The sequence below is a fragment of the Ictalurus punctatus genome, chromosome 26 (genome assembly GCF_001660625.3).
Source record: "Ictalurus punctatus breed USDA103 chromosome 26, Coco_2.0, whole genome shotgun sequence".
In the NCBI taxonomy this organism is placed as follows: Eukaryota; Metazoa; Chordata; class Actinopteri; order Siluriformes; family Ictaluridae; genus Ictalurus; species Ictalurus punctatus.
In genome coordinates this window covers 5,939,710-5,962,486 of record NC_030441.2, presented here as the reverse complement: position 1 = coordinate 5,962,486, position 22,777 = coordinate 5,939,710, and the positions used below count along the sequence as shown (strand labels likewise).

The 22,777-nt window shown below is 39.4% G+C and overlaps 1 protein-coding gene across 8 annotated transcripts; it reads right to left on the bottom strand.

Annotated features, from left to right (window-relative positions):
- Positions 1 to 248: 248 nt before the first annotated feature.
- LOC108258904 (SON DNA and RNA binding protein) lies at positions 249 to 21,361 on the bottom strand. 8 transcript variants are annotated; one of them, XM_017457901.3, is made up of 13 exons: positions 21,205 to 21,361; positions 18,130 to 18,233; positions 17,874 to 18,045; positions 16,004 to 17,550; positions 12,469 to 12,887; positions 11,830 to 11,964; positions 11,197 to 11,418; positions 10,249 to 10,359; positions 8,493 to 8,609; positions 5,225 to 5,372; positions 5,070 to 5,135; positions 3,195 to 3,310; positions 249 to 1,935 (listed from the first exon to the last, which is right to left on the bottom strand). In XM_017457901.3, exons 1-13 carry the CDS (start codon positions 21,285 to 21,287, stop codon positions 1,777 to 1,779), a joined length of 3,399 nt encoding a protein of 1,132 aa, XP_017313390.1. In that variant the 5' UTR covers positions 21,288 to 21,361; the 3' UTR covers positions 249 to 1,776. The 8 variants fall into 8 exon arrangements, 4 of the variants coding, with proteins under 4 accessions (XP_017313390.1, XP_017313393.1, XP_017313391.1 ...); XR_006981115.2 differs by lacking the exons at positions 249 to 1,935; positions 3,195 to 3,310; positions 5,070 to 5,135 and adding exons at positions 5,544 to 5,571; positions 5,919 to 6,006 and having other exon boundaries at positions 5,235 to 5,372; XR_001810767.3 differs by lacking the exons at positions 249 to 1,935; positions 3,195 to 3,310; positions 5,070 to 5,135 and adding an exon at positions 7,039 to 7,135 and having other exon boundaries at positions 5,231 to 6,006.
- Between the last annotated feature and the right edge of the window lie 1,416 nt (positions 21,362 to 22,777).

Here is a 22,777-nt window from a genome sequence, read left to right as displayed (position 1 = left end):
TACACTACAGAAAACAGATTAATATATATATATAAAAAAAAAATTTTTTTAATCTTTTGTGGGGCAGAGGACGTCCCTAGTATTTTCCGATCAGCAAGTGCGCTGGACTTCTTGCTTTAGACCGAAACACCAGCTCTGGTGGATTATTTTAAGTTGACAGATGCAGCTGAGATTAGCCTAAAAAAACTTTTATGATGAAATTGTGTCAATAAATGTTTGGGGTTTTTTTTCCTTCATTGCAAAGAATAGCAGGTTGTCTTTTCCCTTTATTTTTTTGTCAAAGTGCACCAGAATACTTCATTTACATGTTAAAATCACAAACACCCCCTCACCTCATGAGTTTGCAGGTCTGTATATAATGCTAAATAATGCTTATGTTTAATATTTAACATTTGAGATTCCACAAGGACTGCAAGATGGCCGTTCCTAATTCAGAATTCTTACCCTTATTAGATTAGTGCTGTATATTTCTGAACATTTCTCATATCAGAATGTCTTCGTCAGGTCTTAAATGCCTTGTTATTCTCTTCAGGAGGAAGTGATCATCCCGAAAACATTACATTACAATGTAGAGCTCAATTTTCAGCAGTGTAAAATAGGTATAATATAAAACAGCTGTCTAAGACACTTTATTTTAGCCTGATTACAAAGCATGTAATAGTCACACAAAAATAAAACATTTTATATGTTTAAAAAAAAAAAAAAAAAAAAAAAATATTGTGATTGTAAACTCTTGACAAAGAGACACTAATTAATAATCAGTCATTTCACACACAGACACATTACACTCACCCAATACGGTGATCATCTAATACAGTCAGTCATTCACAATGTTTTTTGGAGACAACAAATGTATTACATTTTATCAAATAAAACATTCCACATGTCCACAACCCAAAACACCTTATTAACGGGAGTGGACCAAATTACATCATATGTATGATATGCACATACGTAGACCAAGGCAACACTACACCACACCAGCAAATTCTTCATAATGAAGACATTTATTAAAAAAAAAAAAAAAAAAAAAAAAAAAAAATTATAGATTTAACCTAAATCTAAATCATGTATAAAACATCGAATCCAGAGTAACGGGAGCGCATCAACATAGATCATTTAACAATTAAGCCTATAGTACAGCTTACAAGTAGAGAACAAAAACTTTGGGTTACCGAAAATAAAAATAAAAAAAGGTCTCTGTGAAGCCTAAAAATGGTACAGTGCATCCGGAAAGTATTCACAGCGCTTCACTTTTCCCACATTTTATGTTACAGCCTTATTCCAAAATGGATTAAATTCATTATTTTCCTCAAAATTCTACAAACAATACCCCATAATGACAACGTGAAAGAAGTTTGTTTGGAATCTATGCAAATTTATTACAAATAAAAAACAAACAAAAAAAAGGTTCATTTTTTTAAAAAAACAAAAAAAAAAATATTTTTTTTATAAATTTGCTGTAACATAACAAAATGTGGAAAAAAGTTCAGCGCTGTGAATTATTACCATTGTACCGTCTACTAAATCAGTAATGACTTTTGGCTAAGCTTTAAGGCCAAGCGAATGGCTTACACTTCAGCTCAAACATGTACCATTAAACTTACTGATTTTTCAACCTTGGACAGGTCCAGTTCTGTGAGGATGTGTTTAGGAAAGAAGGAAACTTGAAATCAGGGATAACAAAAAAAAAAAAAAATTGAAAAGAAAAAGGACTCGGAACGGATATCCAGCAGGCAAGTCAAATGAGAAATGATTAGTGTGTTGCTGTGCTAATCAGGTGCTAGTGGCTGCTGTGAACTGAGGTCCTGAATGCACGCTGTCCCCTGCGATCTCCCCCATAGCCTGGAGAGCTACTGTAGCCGCCATGGCCTTGGCATGCTTTTTATTGGGGCTGGCTGTCTGGGGTTGGTAATCACATCCATTCACTACTACCTGAAAGTAGATGGGCAAGAAAAATTAACACATTCGCAACGTTTCTATTGAACCAAACATTCAATCAAATGTAAACCTGTTGATGGTGTAAATTACAGTTAATTACAGTAAATTACACACTAAAGGCTTGAAAGAGTCGAGCCTGATTTCAAACAGGCTTCTGAAGCATTCGAAAGCTTGGAAAAAGACACTTCAAAAAGGGGATGCAAGCAAGACTGAACGCTTTCCTATCAGAGAGTCCTTATCAAAGATACCAACCATCTCTAGAGTGAAGGGGTGACCTAGATATTTGTGTGGTGGCTGGGGGGGGACCCTTCACAAACTTTTAAACAGACTGGGACATGTGAAGAAAATAATTTCACTGTACTGTAATGTAAAGAATTATAAAGGCTTCTTCTGCTTCAAATTCCCTGGAAACCACTGGACCGTGGTGAGCAGAAAAGCATCTCAGAATGCACACCATGACAAAACCTTGAGGTGGATGGGCTACAACAGCAGAAAACCACATCAGTTTTTTTTCCTAGTCAGCCAAGGGCAGGAATCTGAGACTACAGTGGACATATTGGATGGCTCATTGAAACTGGACAGCTGAAGATTATAAAAAATAAACACCTGCTCATCCAGTCTCCAACTGTCCAGTTTGGGTGAGCCTGTGCCAATGATAGCCTCAGATTCTTGTTCTTGGCTGACAGGAGTGGACCCTGATGTGGTTTTCTGCTGTTGTAGCTCATCCACTTCAAGGTTTTGGTGTGTTGTGCATTCAGAGATACTTTTCTGCTCACCACGGTTGTAAACAGTGATTATATGAGTTACTATATCCTTCCTAGCAGCTCAAACCAATCTGGCCATTATCCTCTGACCTCTCTTACCAACAAGGCGTTTCCACCCACAAAACTGTCACTCACTCACACCACGGTATAACCCTGGTGTCCTGGCGAAATTCCCCCATTGGCCCTTATCATGGCCCTTTAATAATCTCCATCTCTGAATTGGCTACATCACTCTCTTCTCTCCACTAATAGTTGGTGTGTGGTGGGCATTCTGGCGCACTATGTCTGCGGAGATCCGCCCCCCCCTGCCAATTTTAATTCATTTGACTGGAAGAAAACATTTATTAAAATACTAATTTCATTCTTTCCATTTACCAATCTCTCACACACACACACACACACACACACACACACACACACACACACACACACACACACACACACACACACACAGATAGACAGACACACAGCTGTATACTGTGCACTAACCTTAAAGAGAAAATTCTTCCGGTGATCAGGACCACTGTGGAGCACCATGACAAACTCAGGCTGTGGCCATTTTTTCTTATTACACAACTCCATTAGAGCAGACACTGGGTGCTTCCCTGTGTAAAATAATGTCAAGATCAGGAACCAAAGCAAACAGAAAGGAATATAATTTAATTTTTAATACAACTTTTGTCCACGTACATCAAGCTGCTAATACGGCGCTGCTTGAACTTTGTGAATCCTTTAGAATTTTCTATATTTCTGCATAAATATGACCTACAGTGCTGTGGAAAAGTATTCGCCCTATCCTGATTTCTTCTGTTTTTGTGTATATGCCATACTAGTTTTAGATCTTCAAATGAAGTACAACATAAAACAAAGACAACCTGAGTAAACACACTATACGTGTTTTTTTTCGGCCAGAGCCTTTGAAATAGCTTTGTAACCCTTCCCAGACTGATGTATTTCAATAACCTTCTTCCTCATCAGTTCTGAGTTCTTTTTGGAAAAAGTGTTGATATGATTGAACAGGGTTTGCAGCAGTCAGGCCTGGTTGCATCCAGTCTAGCTGAACTCCAATATGAATGCAATTTCGTAGATTTAGGGAATTAGTAACTATGTGGGCAAACACATTCTCACACAGGCCCATTTGGTATTGGATAACTTTTTTGTGTCAATAAATAAAATTATTATTTTAAAAAACTGTATTTTGTGTTTACCCAGGTTGCCTTCATTTTATCTTGGAGTATTTTGACATTTCTGAAACAATTAATTATGAGATGTACACAAAAACAGAAGAAATCAGGATGAGGGCAAATACTGTTTCACAACACTATAAATCATCATCAGATTTTCACACAAGTTCTATAAGTAGACAACAAGACCGTGACACGTTTGTGGAAGTGTATCATGGTATGAACAAAGGAGATTTTTGAGGACCTCAGAAAAAGAGCTGCTGATGCTCATCAGGCTGGAAAAGGTTATAAAACCATCTCTTAATGAGTTTGGACTCCACCAGTCCACAGTCAGATGGATTGTGTGCTTTGTATTTAGATACACTACATGTAGACACCTGACAATCACACCCATATGTGCATGTTGAACATCCCATTCCAATGCTATGGCCATTAATATGGAGTTGATTGCCTTTGCTCTTCTTGGAAGGCTTTCCACTAAATTTTAGGGCGTGGCTGTAGGGATTTGTGTTCATTCAGCTACAAGAGCATTTGTGAGGTCAGGCACTGATAGGTGAGGAGGCCTGGTGTGCAGTCGGTGTTCCAGTTCATTTCAAAGGTGTTCAGTAGGGTTGAGGTCAGGGATCTGTGCAGGACACTCGAGTTCTTCCATTCCAACCTTGGCAAACCATGTCTTTATGGACGCTGCTTTGTGTAGCACAGGGGCATTGTCACGCTGGAAGAGGTTTGGGCCTCTTAGTTGCAGTTAAGACCAACTGTACAGCTACAACATACAAAGACATTCTAGACATTTGTGTGCTTCCAGCTTTGTGACAACAGTTTGGGGAAGAAGCACATATGGGTGTGATGGCCCGGTGTCTACAAAATTATGGACAGAGTATCTCAAGATTGGTGTGCTATGGTTAATAGGACAATTTATTACTGCAATATGTACCGTACAAACACATGTACAACTTGTGATTCAGTCAGTAAACAAAGACACCCACCATACCTTTTACTTGATTGATGGCAAATTTTATTTTAAGTAGCATTAACCAATCAAATACACACACTATACAATCTGTCTATCTGTGCCTTCTGAACTTACATAAATTAAATTGTATTTTATTTTTAACGCTACTGTTTCCTAATCATTTTTGCATTAAATGTTTACAGCAAATATTTTCAAAAAGACACCTACCTAAAAGATCCTTCATCATGACCAGATTGCCAGATTTCTGGGTCTTCTCCCCCTCTGCTACCAGACCTACATGGACAAACCAAATCCAATGCATTATTAGATGTTAGGAATAACCGCCTTGTAAAAGTGTATAATACACGGTTAGAAAGCCTCACCCTTGCGGTCGGTTTTGAAGTCTATTACAATGGGTTCCACTGTGCCTTCTCTGTGTTTGCCGAGGCCTTCTCCAGCACGCCAACCCATCTTTTTCATCAGAAACTCTCCCATACCTCCCGAGACTGGGGCAGCACGCAGGAATTGGTCCTGGATGAAAAGCATACAGATATGGGCAGAAGATGGAGGGAAGGAGTGGAGAGACAGAGAGAGAAAAAGAGAGAAAAAACAGGGAAAGAAAGAAGCACAAAGGAAATAGTAAGAGGTCACAGATCAAAAATGGACTTGAGCTGCACTGAAACTAAGGACTACTCAACTTACTAGCTATCTTCTGTATCCATGGGTTTACCTAAAGATATCAGCAAAATCACAAATAATAATAAAAAACCCTTACATCTAGATTAAGAATTTCAAGAATGATCTGAAAAAGCAGCTATATTTTAAAGTAAATTTTTTTATCCTACCAGGTCCTAACTGTATAAGCATAATACAAAAAAATTAAACAAGAGACTATAATTATCATGCTACATAAATCATAAATATATTTAAAATGTCATCGTTTCCTGTGACAGAGGAATCAAAACCAACCTTACCACCCCACCAGTTCAGTTGAAACACACACAGGCAGAAACGTTTTCATTAGAGTGGAGACAAATCCACATGAATAGAAATATGGGTGCTGTATGACGTACGTACCTAGGCCCTCATCATCGGCTGTGCATCTGACGTGAATAGAAGGGGCCTGACAGTGACCATGGCAACAAGGCAGCTACAAGGACTGACCCTGCAACAAGTTTCCATATAGAGTGGTGAGAGTTCACAGGGCACACTGTGAACCCCCACCCCTCTTCCGCCCCTGCCCGCCCCACCCCAAACCCCACCAGCAGGGAAAAATAGTAAATAGTGAAACACCTTGTGAAAATCCTTGAACCCAGAAACTGAGATACTGACAATGGATGATAAATGCTACATAAATTGCACTGTTAACCAAAAAAAGAAAAAAAGGAGAAGGACAAAAAAAAAAAAAAAAAAAAAAAAAAAAAAAAAGAAGAGAAGAAAAAAAAAACCTTCACATGATGGTCATTGTCAGCATGATTAGATCAAATTTTGTCCAGTTTGTTTATAGATCACCTACTTAAACAATGTTTTGCAGATCCCCCTTTCAAATGAAGTGTCGATCAAATGCTATAGAAAGCAACACTGCATATGTACACACATTTTTTTTTTAAGGACCTGCCATTTTTTTTTTTTTTTTTAAAAAGGAGCTAATAATTACAGTCTAAGTTTGTGACTAAGTGAAACTGGCCATGCCAGAACTATACCACTAATGAAACAGACTGCTCTCTCTTTCTCTCCAGTTGTGTCAATGCTATGACACTGGCAGGGAATGTTATTTCTACACAAACACAGTCCAAATCTGTTTCTAAAACTAATTACAAAATTTGATTGAATTCTAAAATTTTAAATGAATTATCATTTAATTTCTGATCCAGGATGTATTTTTCCTGGTATAAATAATTAGCTTTCACAAATAACTGGATTTCATTTATAACCTTGGTGAAGCAGTGAGGAGCTTGGCCTACTTGGGAACATTAAGAAAAGCCTCCTGGGTGAAGTTTTTAGATATAAATAGGTTTGATTTGACATCTTGGTCACCGCATAATTCCTGGTTCATAGTGCTAATGTCTATTATATAGCTTTCCTATTACCAGGATTTCCTACCTTCCACTACAGCTGGAAGTTCACTCCCTTCTCTTTCATATAATCAACTTTGAGTTTTCAATCTCATTCAACAGGATTGCTCCAGGTGACTTACTTCAGGTGCTCTTCCTTCCTCCCATCTTTCAAAGAAAACTTACTAAGTAGTCTATAGTCAATCACTGAGATGTGATGCCCCTCTTGCAATGCACCTGCTACAACAGAATGTCACACACACAGACAAAAAAAAATCTGCATGACCCTGGTGGAAAGGTGTACCCACTCCACAAAAAGAAATACAGTGGTGCTTGAAAGTTTGTGAACCCTTTGAAATGTTCTATATACCTGAATAAATATGACCTAAAACATCAGATTTTCACACAAGCCCTAAAAGTAGACAAAGAGAACCCAATTAAACTAATAAGACAAAAATATTATACTCGGCCATTTATTTGTTGAGGGAAATGATCCAATTTTACATATCTGTGAGTGGCAAAAGCATGTGAACCTCTAGGATGAGCAGTTAATTTGAAGGTGAAATTAGAGTCAGGTGTTTTCAATCACTGGGATGATGATCAATTATGAGTGAGCACCTTATTGTATTTAAAGATCAGGGATCTATCAGAGCCTGATCTTCACAACACGTGTTTGTGGAAGTGTATCATGGCATGAACAAAGGAAGCTTCTGAGGACCTCAGAAAAACAGTTGCTGAAGCTCATCAGGCCAGAAAAGTTTACAAAACCATCTCTAAAGAGTTTGGACTCCACCAATCCACAGTCAGACAGACTGTGTACAAATGGAGGGAATTCAAGACATTGTTACCCTCCCCAAGAGTGGTCGACCAACAAAGATCACTCCAAGAGCAAGACGTGTAATAGTCCACGGGGTTACAAAGCAACCCAGGGTAACTTCTAATCAACTAAAGGCCTCTCTCACAAAAAATTTCCTCCAAGCCGACGTGCAGGACTGATCAACAGTTACCAGAAACATTTAGTTAGCAGTTATTGCTGCACAAGGGGGTCACACCAGATACTGAAAGGTTCACCTACCTTTGCCACTCGCAGATATGTAATATTGGATCATTTTCCTCAATAAAAAGTATAATATTTTTGTCTGATTTGTTTAACTGGGTTTTCTTTATCTACTCTGAGGACTTCTTATGATATGATTAGGAAAATCCTATGATGTTTTAAGTCATATTTATGCAGATATATAGAAAATTCTAAAGGGTTAACAAACTTTCAAACACCACTGTATAATATACATATCCAATTTAATTACTTCGTTGGAAGAAGTTGTGCGTTCCAATGCTAACAAATCAGACATCAAAAATATTTTTATATTAGAGTTGGGTATTGAAGCAGCAACAGCCCTGGCACCAGAACCAGCAATGTGTCGGTGGAAAAGGTATTAAATGTTTCCCAAGTGTGCTGGGGCAGCAATGAAGGATGCGTATCTACTGGACTCAGGGGGGGAAAGGCTGTCTTAAGCACAATAAATCGGAAAGTAAGCACTTTTAAACAAAACACTAGTTCCCTGATCTAAATTCTGGCACTAGGTCATGACTTTACCTTCTTAATCCAAGCCTGTGGGCCACTGTTGGACAGCTCTTCAGATGAGAGCACTTGAGCACCTGTAGAACCAGTGAATAGACCTGGGATTGTGTTGGACTGCGCCCAAGCATCCACCTGTAAATATACAACCCATTAAATGAAAATAAATCATTTGAGTTGTTTGAAGAAAACGAGTCAAGTCCCACTGCTTGACTCAGATTGGGAATATGTTTCTGTTCTAGAACTGGTGGACTCGAGTGCTGCATTTTGTGACCATGAGTATTGACCGTGAGATTGTACTGAACAGGCATGAAAATGCAGTTAGGTTAGATATGTTTTTGCCTCGGTTAGATCTGATTTGACGGACTGTTATTTGTTAGAATAACTGGACATTCTTCAGAGCCTAAAAACTACTGTACAGTGTCCCACAAAGTCAGTTTGGCCCAATTCAAGTTAACAGTGTGGAAAAGACTGGGTGAATAAAAACGTATATTTTTCTGCCATTTTCTCCCCAATTTGAAGAGAAACACGACAACTATCACCCGGGGAGGGTGAAGGTTAACACGCGCTTTCTCTGAGACACATGAAGCCAACTTCCGCATCTTTTTTAACTACTGCTCACATGTCACAGGGCATCATAACACATTCGGAGGAAAGTGCTATCTACCCTCTTCTGCATACATGAGCTTACAGATGCCTGCGATTGGAAAGCTTTACTCTGACTGAGAAGTAACGGAGCGTATGCCATCTGTCCCTCACAGAGAGCATGGCCAGTTATGATCTCTTGCCTTGTGGCCATGGATGGCTGTGACACGGTTGGGATGTGAACAGGCTTTTCATCAGCAGAAGTCTGATAAAACTGGCATAATGCCAATTTGTCTCAATTTATTTACCTTAATTTGTATAAATAACCTTCTGGTAAAGCTTTTCTTGATAATGAGGATGAGCTTAGGGTATTCAAATAAATAAATAAAAACTTTTGATCCTATTTCACTAATCTAACGTGCACCCCTTGGAATAAGCCAAGGGATGCGGTCAATCCGGCTGAATGTTGCTGAATTGCAGGCCCACTTGGAGAAATCATGTTTAAACAAGTGAACAGGACCAAGAGATAATGTGATAAGGGCAACTCACAGTTAATATCAAGATTCATAAATATACAAACATTTATCTTGCTAACCTTTCAAGGTTGAATGTTAACCTGGATACAGGTAGGTAAGGTACTAGGCCCAGCTGGAATAAGGTTGCTGCTTTCACCCTGAACCTTGAACATTATTCTGCGATGCTAAATAATAGAGCTGTTGCTTGCTCACAAGTCTTTAAGAGTTCCAGCTTGTTTAGATTGCAGCAGCCCACATCCTTACCACAAAAGAAGCTCAGTGTTCATTACCCGTCTTATTCAAGCTACACTAACTGCCTATTCAGTTCTGCATTTACTACAAGGTTCTGCTCCTTATGTTTAAAGCTCTGAATGTTTCAGGCACGGCGGAACTCTGATCTCCTGATAACCCCGGTTAAACCCAAGCATCAGCTGGTGGATGATGTTTTCCTTTCATAACCCCTATACTCTGAAATATTGTTCCAGAGAGGATTTGAATGCCAACTCAACGAATGTTTTTAACTATAGACTATACACATACTTATACTTATTTAACTTAGCCTTCTTTGCTCTTGTTAGAACCTGTTATATAATTTTCATGAGTCATCATAATTCTCATAGATTATCGATCAATGAATTTATGATTTATTTGTGATATATTTATGTCAAGCTTACCTGCTCCTGTGCACGATTAAGCATACACATGGCATTGATGTCAAAGGGATTCTCTGCCAATCTCTTCTGTGCCACCGCCCTTTCACTAATTGCAAGTGTGATGTCCACTGGCTAAAGACATCCAGGAAGAAAGAAAAAAAAAAGAAAGGATTACTCAGAACTTGCATCAATCAGTACGTTTACACGGACAACAATAATCCAATTTTAACCCGATTAAGACAATACTCTGATTAAGAAACTACCATGTAAACAGCTATTTTTATTACCTTAATCTGATTAAAGTCATACTCGAAGGAAACACAAATCGAATTAAGACATGGAGTATTCCTGTTTAAGTCGCATTATTGACATGTATTATAGACATGTACACACTTTAATCACACTATTAACGTCGTGTGGGAGTTTTCACCGCATTGTGCGACAGGACACGTACACATGGCAGTGCTCCACCGTTTTACAGCAAACAACAGAACACGGCTGCGTCCGAAACCACGTACTTACCTGCTATATAGTAGGTGAAATACATGTTTCTCAGCTGCTATATAGTAAGTAAGTATGCGGTTTGGGACGCAGCCCAAGGCTTCAAGCAGTCGTCTATTTGCACATACAACACGACAAAAAATGAACTGCAGTTGAAGCGTTCGTAAAAATTAAAAATAAAAACACCTAAAACTGTATACGGTACCATAACGAAGACCAACTGCACATCAATAAGTGAAATTCTGGAGGGAACGTCGGACAGCGTGGCGTGGGGACGTAATGACGTGTGCCGTTTATCGATCTATGTTCTATAACATGTAAAACGCGAACATGAAAGGAATATTCTAAAAGCGACTCATGTAAACACCTTAATCACAATATTGTCTTATTCGGAATAAGGTCAATAATTAGATTACGTTTAGTCACTGTTAAAAAGACACACAGAAGCCTAAATTAGGGAGAACTGACCTGCGAGGGTGCCTCAGGAAAGACACTGTCGTTGGCTTTGCTCTGTTCCTCAGCCCCCGCAGATACTGATGGATCCCCTGCTTTTTCAGTCTTTTTATCCACAGGCATCCATTCTCCATACACTCCGTCTTCCTCCTTTCTGCGGTGCTGTGAACCTGAAGACACTGGGAACTCCTTGGCAAAAGCAGCCTCTGACCTGACTGCTGGCTTCACAGAGGGGTTCTGAAGGAGGGGGAGGGACATGGTGGCACAGGAAGGGGAGGGAGGTTACTGCTAAATTAGGAGGGGAAAAAAAAAAAAAAAAACAGATTCAACAACATGAGTGGTTGAAGAACAACTGTCTGCATCATTGAAATGGAAGACCAAACCTAAACAATTATTAAATAAATGAACGTCTCTAACAGTCCATCTTCAACCATTCATGATGTTGAGTACATTTCCATTTCCACCACTATTACAGAGAATGCAGCTGGGTGTTACACAAAAACCACTGAATCTGATATCAGAAATCAGGGTGGGATACGGTGGAGGTCATTATTTATTGACGAAATAAAGGCAAAAAAAAAAACAGGAAAAGAAAAGAAAAAAAGAAAAAAGAAAAAAAATGCACCAAAGGTATTAAATCATACATACACTGAGACTGAACGTAATGCCCTTATTCTCCTTAAGGGCAACTCCTCCAAAGGGCCGGTCATCATCATCATCATCTGAAACATGTGGCTTTGCAACAGCCATCTCCTCTTTACTCTCCGCAATCTTCTTGCATTTCTGAGGAGAATCATGACAGAGTTATGTGTTTTAATTTTTTTTAATGTGTGTTGTATTTGCAATAAAATATGGAAAAACAGAAACTACAGGGTGTCCCAAAAGTCTCCATGCATAGGGGAAATTAACGCTTTTTACCAAATAGTCTTCCAAAATGTACTTCATTTTGGAAGTTAAAATTTACTTTGTTTATAATAGTACTACTATTGTTTTCAGACAAACGTTAAGAATGCCTTTGACAAAAGGACGTATTGAAATCACTCTCACGGCTGGATCGGGAAGCTGTCGCAAGGTTCCGATGGACTTTAACAGGAAACGTGATGCACACGACATTGTTGCCAAACTTGTTAACAAATTCAAAAAGACTGGAAGTGTAGCGGACCAACCGAGAAGCGGATGCCCACCAATACCTACTGACGAAGGCACAACCAACGTGGTGCTGGCAAACATAGTCCCCTATGTACGGAGACTTTTGGGACACGCTGTATTTTGAACAAAAACCCATACTTCTGTGAGCTCCTTGATGCTGTAGCTGTTTGCTTGCTTTGCCAATTTTTTTTTTGCTTCTTCGATAGTGACCAGATTCAGATTTGGTGTGGCTGAGGGTGGAGGCTTGTTGGTTATTGTGGGCAAGGGGGCCAGCTGTGGCATGGCAGCGAGTGCGTTCATGCCAGATAAAGCTGCGGTCATGGTGGCAGCAGTCATGCTAGCCATAGCAGCATTCATGGTCATGTTTGACATCCCTTGTATTCCCATGGGGAGATTAACAGGTAGGGGCAGGGGTAAGGGCAATTGTGTGGGATTTGGGGCTGGCAAGGGAAGCTGAAGGATGGTTTTTGGCCTCAGACTCTCTGGAATTGGCATACCAGCTTTAGCACACATAGCTGCAGCATTAGCCTTGGCAATTTCAAGCAACTGTTCTTTATCTGTAAGGGGAAAAATGGTTAGGTGAAACATTACAAAAGAAATGTGAAACTAATATATTATTATTATTATTATTATTATTATTATTATTAGATAAACTCTAATCTCTGCTAAACTCTACTGTGAAATCTCACAACATTACAATATGGACAAAAGTATGTGGACTCCTGATCATCGCATCCATAGGTGCTTTCCGAACATCTCATTCCAGATCTAGTCCCCTTTCCTATTACAATAATCTCCGCTCTTCTTTAGAAGGCTTTCCACTAGATTTTGGAGCATAGCTGTGGGGATGCATGTTTATTCATCTAGAAGAGCGTTAGTGAGGTCAGGTACTGATGTCAGGTGAGGAGGTCTGGGGTGCAGTCGGTGTTTCCACTTCATCTCAAAGGTGTTCACTGGGGTTGAGGTCAGGGCTCTGCGCAGGACACTCGAGTACTTCCACTCCAAACGTGGCACACCATGTTTTCATGGCGCATGCTTTGTGCAGCACAGGGGCATTGTCACGCTGGAACAGGTTTGAGTCTCTTAGTTTCAGTGAAGGGAAATTGTAAAGCTACAACATACAAAAGGGGCGGCTGTGGATCAGGTGGTAGAGAGGGTTGTCCATTAATCGTAGGGTTGGCGGTTCGATTCCCGGCCCGCATGAATCCACATGCCGAAGTGTCCTTGGGCAAGACACTGAAACCCAAGTTGCTCCCGATGGCAAGTACGCGCCTTGCATGGCAGCTCTGCTACCATTGATGTGCGAGTGTGTGTGAATGGGTGAATGAGAACCAGTGTAAAGCGCTTTGGATAAAAGTGCTATATAAGTGTGCCATTTACACACTTTTGTGTGCTTCAAACTTTGTGATAACAGTTTGGGAAAGAACCACATATGGGTGTGATAGTCAGGTGTCCACAAAACCATTGGCCATATAGTGCATATTTTGAAACCATACAAATGTGGTGATATTTAAAGCAACATGACTCAGCATTCATTATTCATTCATGTTTTTGGAGAGCATGGCACAGGAGTGAGAAATGTTCCGGAAATCAAAATAAAATAATCTAGGTGTGCCAAATTGCATGGTTCTGATGCGTCATATTACTGTCAAAGAACGTGCACCTTAAAACAAAGTATGATGATCCATATAATAAAAACATGCTTAAGGCACAAGTACCCAAATGGTTAGTTTATATTTTAATATAATGCCACTAAAATGAAAGCTTCCTTCTTAATAAAAATCACTCAATCATTTTTATTATTATTTAATTAATGTCAGATGCCTTCAATGCCACCAAAGATTTTAAGACAATCAATACATCATAAACATAACTGATTAGCTGCTATAGATCTTTTCTGGATCAATGAAGAATCGCTACAGTGAGGGAAAAAAGTATTTGATCCCCTGCTGATTTTGTACGTTTGCCCACTGACAAAGAAATGATCATTCTATAATTTTAATGGTAGATTTATTTGAACAGTGAGAGACAGAATAACAACAAAAAAATCCAGAAAAACGCATGTCAAAAATGTTATAAATTGATTTGCATTTTAATTAGGGAAATAAGTATTTGACCCCTCTGCAAAACATGACTTAGTACTTGGTGGCAAAACCCTTGTTGGCAATCACAGAGGTCAGACGTTTCTTGTAGTTGGCCACCCCACCAGGTTTGCACACATCTCAGGAGGGATTTTGTCCCACTCCTCTTTGCAGATCTTCTCCAAGTCATTAAGGTTTCGAGGCTGACATTTGGCAACTTGAACCTTCAGCTCCCTCCACAGATTTTCTATGGGATTAAGGTCTGGAGACTGGCTAGGCCACTCCAGGACCTTAATATGCTTCTTCTTGAGCCACTCCTTTGTTGCCTTGGCCGTGAGTATTGGGTCATTGTCATGCTAGAATACCCAACCACCACCCATTTTCAAAGCCCTGTCTGAGGGAAGGAGGTTCTCACCCAAGATTTGACGGTACATGGCCCCGTCCATCGTCCCTTTGATGCGGTGAAGTTGTCCTGTCCCCTTAGCAGAAAAACACCCCCAAAGCATGTTTCCACCCCCATGTTTGACGGTGGGGATGGTGTTCTTGGGGTCATAGGCAGCATTCCTCTTCCTCCAAACACAGCGAGTTGAGTTGATGCCAAAGAGCTCCATTTTTGTCTCATCTGACCACAACACTTTCACCCAGTTGTCCTCTGAATCATCCAGATGTTCATTGGCAAACTTCAGACGGGCATGTATATGTGCTTTCTTGAGCAGGGGACCTTGCGGGCAATGCAGGATTTCAGTCCTTCACAGTGTAGTGTGTTACCAATTGTTTTCTTGGTGACTATGGTCCCAGCTGCCTTGAGATCATGGACAAGATCCTCCCATGTAGTTCTGGGCTGATTCCTCACTGTTCTCATGATCATTGCAACTCCACGAGGTGAGATCTTGCGTGGAACCCCAGGCCAAGGGAGATTGACAGTTCTTTTGTGTTTCTTCCATTTGCAAATAATCGCACCAACTGTTGTCACCTTCTCACCAAGCTGCTTGGCAATGGTCCAAGATCATTCCAGACTTGTGTAGGTCTACAATCTTGTCCCTGACATCCTTGGAGAGCTCTTTGGTCTTGGCCATGGTGGAGAGTTTGGAATCTGATTGATTGATTGCTTCTGTGGACAAGTGTCTTTTATACAGGTAACGAGCTGAGATTAGGAGCACTCCCTTTAAGAGTGTGCTCCTAATCTCAGCTCGTTACCTGTATAAAAGACACCTGGGAGCCAGAAATCTTTCTGATTGAGAGGGGGTCAAATACTTATTTCCCTCATTAAAATGCAAATCAATTTATAGCATTTTTGACATGTGTTTTTCTGGATTTTTTTGTTGTTATTCTGTCTCTCACTGCTCAAATAAACCTACCATTTAAATTATAGACTGATCATTTCTTTGTCAGTGGGCAAATGTACAAAATCAGCAGGGGATCAAATACCTTTTTCCCCTCACTGTATATTCCCATGGTCATGGTGTACCTATGTCTTATTTGCCATATTCTTTCTCTGCAACTCACTAAATGAAAAGCATACCACTTAAAACAATGACAAAACATGATTACTGATGATATCTTTAATGGAAATAAAGAAAAGGTCACTGTACCGAGCTCAGTAAGGCGTGGAGGTGTCTTGCTAGCGCTACGGCGAGTTCGAGAGGTCGACCTCTTCTTCCGCAGGATGACTACAGGAGAATGGCTCGGTTCTCGCTTCCACCGGTCCCGCTGACTAAACATTCGGTTCCTGAAACCACCTCTTTTCCGGCACGAGCCAGACCGAGACCTTCTTGGTTTGGAGCGAGACCTGTGTCTAGATTTTGATCGGTTTCTATCCGAGGTTCTAGACCTCCTCCGGCGCCCTGGCGAATGGGACTTTGACCTTTTCCTTTTGAGAGACTTGGATTTAGAACGCCTAGTCCGTTTTCTGGACTTGGATCTTTTCCTTTGCAAAGGAGACTTCCTGCTGTTCCTGGAGGATGATCTGGACTTCCTTCGTTTAAAAGGAGAATTGGATGTTGATCTTTTTCTTGAAAGTGATTTTGAGTGCCTTTGGTTTGGTGATATGGACTTCTGTTTACATATTTGGGAGTTGTTCAGTTCAACACTAGTAATTTCTTCTTTATTTTCAGTGCTGTGGAGGTCCCTAGACCCACCTGAGCTATATGCCGAAACGTCGTTCATATCCAAAGGCATGGTGGGTGTAATACACTTCACTGTAGGGTTGGTCTCAGAGGAGCCAGAAACAGATACACCTGCATCCAAGAAAGGAATTGGTTTCCATGAGCCAGCAAGTCTAATAACTGGCCCATCATTTAGAATGCCATCTTTAATAAAATTGGCAGACGGACTCAATGGCATAGTCTGAATTTCTTCTTTGTCTCCAATTTCTGCTTCCTTTACATTTTGGTTCAGAGAGCTATTGTCATGCTTGATTTCTGCAGCCGTACTGCTCTTTTGTTTCTCACTCTCAGGATGCTGATCGCTTGAAAAAGATCTCGATTTTGACCGGGAACTTGACATAGAATTCCCGTCTCTTCTCTGAGACCTGGACCGCCTGGAATGATGTGAACGAGATCTACTTTTTGTCCGAGTTCTCCTGCTCTTCCTTACATTAGACCCTGATCTATTCTGTCTAGAACGCGACCTGGATCGTGAGCGTCTGCCTCTTCTGGCTGAATGAGATCTGGAACGTTTGTTACGTCGTTGTGATCTTGAACGCGACCTGGATCTACTTCTCCATCTTTTCTGTGTAGACAGTTTTCTCTGACTTTTCCTTGATAGTGACTTTGATCTTGAGCTCGGAGATCGCCTCGGTGACTGGGACCTGGATCTATGCCTTGCTTTCTGTTTGCCTGAGCTGGAACGGGAGCGCTGCCTTCTCAAACTCTTGTCTTGTCGTGATGTCCTTGACCGACTAGAGCTCCTTTTGGCTTTTTTATGTTTTTCGTGTTCGTCAGAAGCAGTCTCAAGCTTAGGAATAATGTCAGGTAAATCTTGAGGCATGTTCCCAGTTGAGGTTTTAGCAGCTTCACCCAAAGGTTTCATTTCAGACTCGGACTCAGATTCGGAAGAGCTACCAGACTGTGAATCAAGCTTTTTTCCTTTTTCCCCATGTTTATGTTTCTTCTTTTTCTTTCTCTTCTTCTTCTTTACACTACAAAAACAGTAACCAATTCAAAATTTAATTTACCAAACTGAGGGTTTCGGTATTCAAAAAACAAAGTCCCATAGCACAAAGTTTAAAATTGTTTAAAGGTTTGTACGATATCAGACCTCCATTACCATTTTATTACAATATATTTTCATTTTCTTAAGTAAAATTTAACATTACTGTAAGTAAGGTAAATTTTCATAAGAACTGCTTGGATATTAAGCGTGGATATCATGGAAGCTCCATGTAAAAGATGTTTGACAGACTAGTATTTTTGGCAGACTAAACGGTGGTATGATTCGTAGCGATGATCAGTGTGTAAATACCTTTCTTTTGTTTCTCCGCCAGACTCTGACTCTGAGCTGCTCTCCTTTACTTCCTTATGCTTCTTCTTCTTCTTTTTGCTTTTGTGTTTTTTGTGCTTTTTAGATTTCTTGTGTTTAGTAATAAATTCCTCTTTGCCATTGCTGCCTTGGGATGTAGCTTTTGAGACTTTATCTGAAAAAGGGAAATGGAAAGATAAATATTCGTTTTATCATCAGAGTTTCTGTCTGTCATCCATAGAAGAGAAGACTGACCCACCTGTGGCTATGCTCGATGCGTCAACCTGAGGTGCTTCGTTATTTATTCCTGTCCCCAAGTCAGAGTGCGACTCCCCATTATTAGATTCCACCTGGTCTGTATGGCTGGGGAAAAGAAAAAATAATAAAATACAGCAGTTTTTAAACCTCTTCCTCAATGATATGTTACTAAGCATTGTAAATGAATAGGCAAGAGCAAACTGTGTTCTCTGTGTTCTGTTGTGCAGTTAGTCTCAAACCTCTCAGGGAAACAAACATGCAGAACACACACCATTCTGACCATCTTACCATTTCAGATCACTATTTCATCCGATCTGTGTGTTTGCTTTTTGCACACTATACTGTGTTCATATATGTAGTTCTTAAACAACATTAAAAAGATATTATCTGTATTTTAACAGTGATTTAATATTATTTCTGCTTATACCGATAAGCCGATGGAACATCTCTGCATCTTTAACCTCCTAATAAACCTTGCTCTTGATACGTATTTGCAAACATAGTGTTCATCCTGCTTTTTGTTCATTCCCAAAAAGAGTGAATTCTTTGATTCTACACGGTACAAACTAAGAGCCAGTCCCAAAATTTATTTAGCATTGGAGAATTTCAGTGACAGTCAGCGGATATTTATTTTACTTTTATTATGAATTTGTCTGGTGGGAAAGTAAAATACACTGATTAGCCATAACATTAAAACCACCTGCCTAATATTGTAGGTCCCCCTTGTGCTGCCAAAACAGAGACACAGTGGAGGCATGGACTCCACAAGACATCTGAAGGTGTGCTGTGGTATCTGGCACCAAGACGTTAGCAGCAGATCCTTTAAGTCATGTAAGTTGCGAGATGGGGTCTCCATGGAACGGACTTATTTGTCAAGCACATCCTATAGATGTTCGATCGGATTGAGATCTGGGGAATTTGGACCCCAAGTCAACACCCGGAACTCTCAGTCATGATCCTCAAACCATGACTGAACAATTTTTGGTAACAGAGTTTAGTTTTAATTCATAAATTCGAGCATATACACGAGAAATTTGCAGATTCCTGATATTTTGGAACAGGATCGTGTGAGACAGTTTTGCGAGGTAATTATACCAAATCATTTTGAAGATAGACTTTGGCTCAGGCATTTCAGAATTTCAAAGAACAACATTTGAGATGCTGCGCAACTAGATCGGTCTGCTTTTCCGAGCCAATTATCCAATCACATGAGACATGACTTTTTTTGATGCGCACCGAGGAATTTATTCAGTAAATGTGTTTCTTTTGAAGGTGTCAATGATAGTTTATGTGCACGTCTTCTTATCAAATGAAAAAAAAAAAATCTGCCTAATTTGAGCAGAAGTATTTCATGTACATTTTGTAGATTTTATTCACATCTGGTGTTTCCATCCAGCATTTTTTAGGTGATATCCCAAAACTTGCATTAAAATGTGAATGGAAACATAGCTACTGTCTGTCTTAGCAAGCACTTCATCGGTTTTCACTTCAAACTTTCTTCTTAGTGCTATTTAAAGTAATAAAGTGATTTATTCCATCCAGAACTGTCTAATTCATGCCTATCGCTACATTTCCATCCACGTATTACAATAGCGTTTCTTCTGCACGCTCTGAAGCGCAAATCATTTATTATATTGGAAAAAAGAGCCATAGTGGCTTCCCCGATTGCACCAACTGCCGTTCGTTTTGATACTCTGTGACAATTTTGTTCTCTTGAACATGGGTTGAAAACGGTGCTTTATTCGCAGTTTTATACGACATTCCAATTTTCTGCGCAAGTTAAATTCTCAACTTAGATGAAAACATCACTTGCTTTTGAATTTTTTTAAATAGTAAATAGCAAAAGATGAAGTATACTGAAGTATATTATATATACCAGAGCCATATCTCCCTGCAGTACTCGCCTGCTTTCCCACTGAAGCTAAGCAGGGTTGATCCTGGCCAGTACCTGGATGGGAGATCTCCTGGGGAAAACTAAGGTTGCTGCTGGAAGTGGTATTAGGGAGGCCAGCAGGGGGCGCTCACCTACGGGGACACTATACTGTAAAAACAGCACTGTCTTTCGGATGAGCCATTAAACCGAGGTCCTGACCCTCTACGGTCATTAAAAGTCCCAGTTCACTTCTCATAAAAGGGTAGGGGTATAACCCTGACAAAATTCCCCCATGAGCCCTTATCTATCATGATCCCCTAATAATCTCCATAGCTAATAGCTGGTGTGTGCTGGGCGTTCTGGAGCACTATGGCTGCTGTCACATCATCCAGGTGGATGCTACTCACTGGTGGTGGTTGAGGAGCGTCCCTTCACACAATGTAAAGCACTTTGAGTGTCTAGAAAAGCGCTCTATAAATGTAAGGTATTAGAAATTATTATTATTATTAAAGGAATAATAATATTAATATTATTATTAATAATAATATTATTATTAATACCAGTGTGTTGTGTAAGGAATAACACAATGGTTATAATGGTAATTTATAAGTTATACTGTATTATTCTACATGTTTATAACAAATCTCCCTTCTTCGTGTAACATTATCATGGCGGTTCAGTGACGATGGATTTACTCGGTGACGTCATGTGGCGACTTCTGAGGCATGCGTTACCTACTTTCTCCTGGAAAGAGTTGAAAAAAACACTGCTGCTAATGATCTAGACAGAAATGTAGGTGGTGTCTGTTAAGCTTGCAGACGTATCATTCATGCAAATTCAGCCAATGTAAACAAAAACAGTCAACAAAAACACGCAGTGAGTCATGAACTGTCGGTAAACTCCGGCTAGCTGTGGGTCAGGACAGCCAAATTACCCTTATATAATAGCATTATTACTCTGTACACAACAATATCTGTTTAAACCATTCACTAACGTGTAGACTGTTGATTTTTCCGCCACAGCATCACTGTTTAACTTCAGCACAGCCATAACGCTGTGACTTCATGTAGCCGGTTAGTTTGGTCCTGAAGCAGGCCTCAAAATCAGTTCGTTAGCGGTTGCGTTAGTAACTAATGCTAGATGAAAACACAACACGCGAGATCGCCAATTTATATTCCTAGCGCAAAAAAAAGTTCAAGTTACCTTTTATCCTGGCTTTCATCTTCTATTTCTTTTATTTTACTCATTACAAAATCACGAAAAATCTGTTCGATGTTGCTTGCCATTTTCTTCAGTCAAGCTCGGAGGACTCTCATGGCTGATATCCCACAATGCCACTGTAGAAACAGGAAGACGGGTGTGCTTAACTTCCGGCTTCCGCTTTCGTCTAATAGCGGATATAAAAAGTCTACACATCCCTGTTAGGATGAATGAAATAAAAAAATAATAAAACAAAGATAAATCATGTCAGATATTTCAAGTGGACAAATTCATCTAAAAAAAAAACAACAACAACAACAACAAATAGAAAACTTTTAGGGGGAAAGAAAAACAAAAACAATTGTGCGCGCGCACACACACACACACACACACACACACAAAAGATAAATCATCAGATGTTTTTACACCTTTAATTTTTATATAGAAACCAACCAAATTCAAGTGAAAACAACTAGAAACGTTTTAGGAAAAAGAACAAAAATGACAATAACCTGGTTGCATAAAATGTACGATATGATACAGCAATTTAAATACTGAATTGAGAGAGAGAGCGAGAGAGAGAGAAGGAGTGTGAGAGAATGAGGAAGAGCGAGGCATTAAATATACCGATCCAGAGAACAGACGTATATAATTAAAAAAGGAAGAGATGAATTAAGGAGTCCTAACCATGGGTTGGGTTCTCTCTTTCAGGTCTTATAGGCAAATACACACACAAGTTACTAGGCTTGTGACGTTTCATTGATGTACTTATTAAAACAGCTAATTAATGGTATGCTACACCTAAATCTAACTCTAACCTTAACTTTTGTAACCAAAGAGAAAGCATTAAGCTTTTTTAAAAAAATTATTATTTTAAATATTTAAAAATAAAAAATAAAAGCCACATTATCACTAGATCATGGTCATAGTATCTTGTATTTCATTTATGTATATCGTGTATAAAAGATATACACATGTGATATGATATTTGAAAACATGATTACTATGCAGGGAATCAAACAACATACTGTATCTAAAAAAGCTCAACGTGTTATTATTTCAAATGAGTACTGTATTGTAAATTTCAAATACCTTGAAAAGAACAAAACAGCAACCATATAAGGCTCTTCATACATGTATCTGTACATTATACATTACAACAAGACACATCGTGACACATCACACAAGTAACCACAACAAAAAATACCAGACTAGCCTATTCCACAACTTTGCCCATAATCTCTTGATAAAGAAACTTCCTATTAGTTGCTCAAAACCACTCAACCATCCAGTGTAACAAATGTAAACTTTTAAAGAATTTTATTCATGGCATAAACATTGAAAGCATTTTTCCATTACTCTGTTAGCCCCTTTATCATGTCTGTGTAGTAAAGCCAGAGTATTACTTATGTCCAGTAGATGGAAGTAGGATGTCACTGTGTGTCCACCATTGAACCCAAGAAAGATAAACGGCAGCTTTCCTCAAGTTTCTCTCCGTTAGAAACAAATAATGAAATGCCTCATTAAGTGCAAAACTAATTTAACATGTTAAAATGGCCAAAATGTGTGCATTAAA